Consider the following 4,084-nt stretch of genomic DNA (forward strand, 5'->3'; position numbering starts at 1 on the left):
TGAAAACATACCCCTATGAAATGGGACACCACTCGGTTCCATCACCATGCAGAATTGATCACAAACTTCCAAGAAGTGACAACAGTGTCATATGCATTTATATATTTTATAGTCATTTAATGTTCACTTTGGTGATGCAGAGGCAGATGTCCATATCTGTGTAGTACTTAGGTCTGCTTGCAAAACATAGGGGTAGGGGTAAGATAGAGAAATGAGATTCAGCCTTACTAACATAAAACCATGCCATGCTTAAAAAGGTGCAAGTTGCAGTAAGTAATATTTGTATCGCATGACATGTTCTGTAGGGCAGGGAGGCTGAGATTAGAGCCTCCTAATGTGTTATTACCATTTGTATAACCTTTATTATTACAGTTAAAGCTCTGAAGACATGTTGGTTCTCAAAAAAATAGAGCTCTTCATCCAACAGCTCACTGTGGTTCACTTCTCCTCCTCGCTAATTTCACATTGATCCGCTGACTAAACGGTACATAAAAACGCTCAATCCAACGAGACATGCACTCAGCCCTTATTTAGAAACTTTGCCTTTTTAAATGAGCCGCCAGGAATTTCGTACGGTTGTGTTGTCACAAATCTAGACTATTTCTAGGTGGAAAGAGCCATTACAGTCATTCCCTGGCTGCAATGGCGTTGCAGAGACTCTGAGAGACCCGGAAACGCTGACCAATCACAGCAGACTGGGCTTTTTTAGGGAGGGGGTTCAAAGAGACGGGCGCTAAAATGGTTTCAGACAGAGGGTGAATACAGGTATATTCAAACACACTGTAGGATAATTAAAAATGTGGTTTTTGTTTTTGTTTTTTTACATTAAAGGGCAAATTAACAAGTTCTAGTAGAAACCCAAAATTCAAGTATGAACTGAGATATGGCCGTGATGTGGGACTTTTTTAAGGTGCGTGATGTCATCTTAAAGTGCACTGGTACACCCTGATCTTGGATCTTTAATCTCCCCCCTGCAGCACCCCCTCCACCCCCTTCTCGTGGTGGCCCCCCTCCACCTCCTCCGCCTGCACACAACTCGGCTCCACCCCCTCCGCCGTCCAGAGGGGGCCGGGGAGCCCCTCCTCCTCCCCCCCCTCCTCCGTCCAGAGCCCCCGCCTCAGCTCCTCCTCCTCCGCCTCCCTCCAGACCAGGAACTCTGGGTGCCCCTCCTCCTCCACCCCCTCCCACCCGGGTAGGTCACCAGCCCCCTCCTCCCCCCCACCACCACCACACACCATCACCACCACCACCCCAACCCCCCCCCCTCCTGCTCCGTCTCTCTGCACTCCTCCATCGCCCCCCAAGCCCCGCCTCCTCCGCCTCCCCCATTGGCCCTGCAGCCGGCGGTAGCGGCGGCGGCGCCCCTGCTCCCCCTCCTCCGCGCCTCCCTCCACCCCCCCCTCCCGGCCCCCTCCACCTCCGAGCTGGACGTAGGCGGAGACTCTCCTCACTCGCCGACCCTGGTGGGAAGTCGGCGCTGCTGGAGCAGATCAGAGTCGGAGCTCAGCTGAAGAAGGTGGAGCAGAACAACCGAGCGCCGGCCTCCGGCGTGGGACGAGACGCCCTGCTGGACCAGATCCGACAAGGAATCCAGCTCAAGACCGTAAGACCGTCACGGCGTCTGATGTCACCATCACATCATTAATCTTTTCCTGTGGTTTATTTGGTCAAAGAAACCACTAGTTGCAGCTGTACCAACCAGGACTGGATGGGTTTGTGTGTCTCTTCAGGTGCCGGATCAACCAGAGTCCGGTCCTCCGACGTCGGCGCCCACCGCGGGCATCGTCGGCGCGCTCATGGAAGTGATGCAGAAGAGGAGCAAAGCCATCCATTCCTCAGGTAACTGCTGCCAGGCTGACTACAACATCCAGGGTTCTTATGTAGCCCTCTCCCAAGAGACAAGTACATTACAGGGCAAAGTATACACCCCCTATGTTAAAATCAGGGGACACAAGTATACACCCCCTATGTAAATACAGGGCATAAGTATACACCCCCCTATGTTAAAATACAGGGGGCATAAGTATACACCCCCCTATGTTAAAATAGTGGGCATAAGTATACACCCCCCTATGTTAAAATACAGTGGCATAAGTATACACCCCCCTATGTTAAAATACAGGGGGCATAAGTTACACCCCCTATGTTAAAATACAGGGGCATAAGTATACACCCCCTATGTTAAAATACAGGGCATAAGTATCACCCCCTATGTTAAAACACGGGGCATAAGTATACACCCCCTATTTAAAATACAGGGGGCATAGTATACCCCCCCTATGTTAAAATACAGGGGCATAAGTATACACCCCCCTATGTTAAAATACAGGGGGCATAGGTATACACCCCCCTATGTTAATACAGGGGCAGTATACACCCCCCTATGTTAAAACACGGGGCATAAGTATACCCCCCCTATGTTAAAACACGGGCATAAGTATACACCCCCCTATGTTAAAATACAGGGGCATAAGTATACACCCCCCTATGTTAAAACACGGGGCATAAGTATCCACCCCCCTATGTTAAATCTTAAGGCTCTCTAAAGCTTGCCCTGACAACTGCTGTTTAGCTCAGGGGAAACTCGTACACATAGTCGCAGCTACTCCATGTTGGGTCTGTTTTTGTTATTTTTTCAATTGAAAAGTTTATGCATATTTATGACGATCAAGAATAACGTAAAAAAAATGGCCGGAATTGTCCTTTTAAGAAGTTTTTTTTTTTTTTTTAAGGAATGGATGTTGATGGATAATCACAGACTGGAATATGTCAACTTTTACTCAGTACTAGTTATATTTAATACTAATACTACTTTTTCAAATGCTATAAAATGGAATAAGACGCCCCAAAATGAATGAAAGTAGAGATGTGTACTTGGCAAAGAGCGTTGTGTGGAATCAATCATGTTATTTTGGGGAGTTAAAAATAAAATTGATAGAGGACAACATGAGGACAACATGAGGACAACATGAGGACAACATGGGGACAACATGAGGGTTAAATGACTTTTTGTGTTTTCTTTTCCTAGACGAAGACGAGGATGATGACGAAGACGAGGACTTTGAAGACGATGACGAGTGGGACGACTAGTGAAGATTTCTTTACCCCAGGTCCCCCCCCCCCCCCCCACACACACACACACACACACACACTTTGCACCTCCCGCGGACACTAAAATATCTTCAAAAATCTTCCAGCATCTGACTAAAATTTTTATTAATGTTGTCTGATTCGCTGTATATTTATTTTAGCCTTTTTTTGCTTTTTTTTTTTTTTTAAAGATTATTTTAAATAATCTGTGCAATACCTCATCTCTTAAATCTGTAACGTTGGTCACCCATCCGCATCGTTAAGAAAGCACTTAACACCGCCATCGACACCGCGTGGAGACGACGCAGCATTTCATGATCAATAATCAATCGTATAAACACTCGCTGCTCCACGGAGACACCTGGGGAATGGTTTTTAGTTTTTTTGTTCATTTCCTCATGTTTTCATTCTTCGAAGGAGAGCGCGAAAAGGGAGACGCACGTGCGACCAAACAGGCGGGATCCTCTTTGTGTTTGACAGCGGTCGCTTTAAATGCCAGATAACACTATTTTCTTACTCTGCTTCTTTTCATACCTCCGAAGTTTTCCTAAGAAATTGTAGTTTAGTCGTGTTCTTTTTTTTCATAAATCCTTTTGACCAAAACGCGGCGGCAGCGAATCAGTCGCCTCACGAGGATTTTCAGCTTTTTATTTTTTTATGATGTCGAGGCCGTTTATTTGCACACAGTTCCTACACTAGTTCAGTTTTTGTGTTATTCAGGTGTGCGTTTGTCGGGTCGTTTTTTTTTATTTTGTTTCAAGCGGGTTACGGTGATATTGAACACTTTTTTTTTTCTTTTTTTTTATTATATAGAAGGTTTTGCGATATTTTGACCTTTTTTTTAAATGGGACTCCAAATATGACTGACAGTGTTTCACTTTCTTTGGCTTTATACAAATACATGTCGACACTCATTAACCCGCACACACTGTGGCATTTGTGTAATGATGGAAGTTTTGTTCTTAATGTCTAGTTGTTGTTGTTGTTGTTGTTT

The 4,084-nt window shown here is 45.7% G+C and overlaps 1 protein-coding gene across 2 annotated transcripts in view; it reads left to right on the forward strand.

Annotated features, from left to right (window-relative positions):
- Positions 1 to 3,137, forward strand: part of wasla (WASP like actin nucleation promoting factor a) — a gene marked incomplete at its 5' end in the record, with an annotated part of 33,613 nt that extends 30,476 nt beyond the window's left edge. For both annotated transcript variants that reach the window (XM_032522949.1, XM_032522950.1), the window contains 3 exon segments: positions 978 to 1,603; positions 1,731 to 1,839; positions 3,029 to 3,137. In XM_032522949.1, the coding sequence (XP_032378840.1) occupies positions 978 to 1,603; positions 1,731 to 1,839; positions 3,029 to 3,090 (797 nt within the window). In that variant the 3' untranslated portion in view covers positions 3,091 to 3,137.
- Between the last annotated feature and the right edge of the window lie 947 nt (positions 3,138 to 4,084).

This window comes from Etheostoma spectabile, chromosome 8 (genome assembly GCF_008692095.1).
Source record: "Etheostoma spectabile isolate EspeVRDwgs_2016 chromosome 8, UIUC_Espe_1.0, whole genome shotgun sequence".
NCBI classification, from domain to species: Eukaryota; Metazoa; Chordata; class Actinopteri; order Perciformes; family Percidae; genus Etheostoma; species Etheostoma spectabile.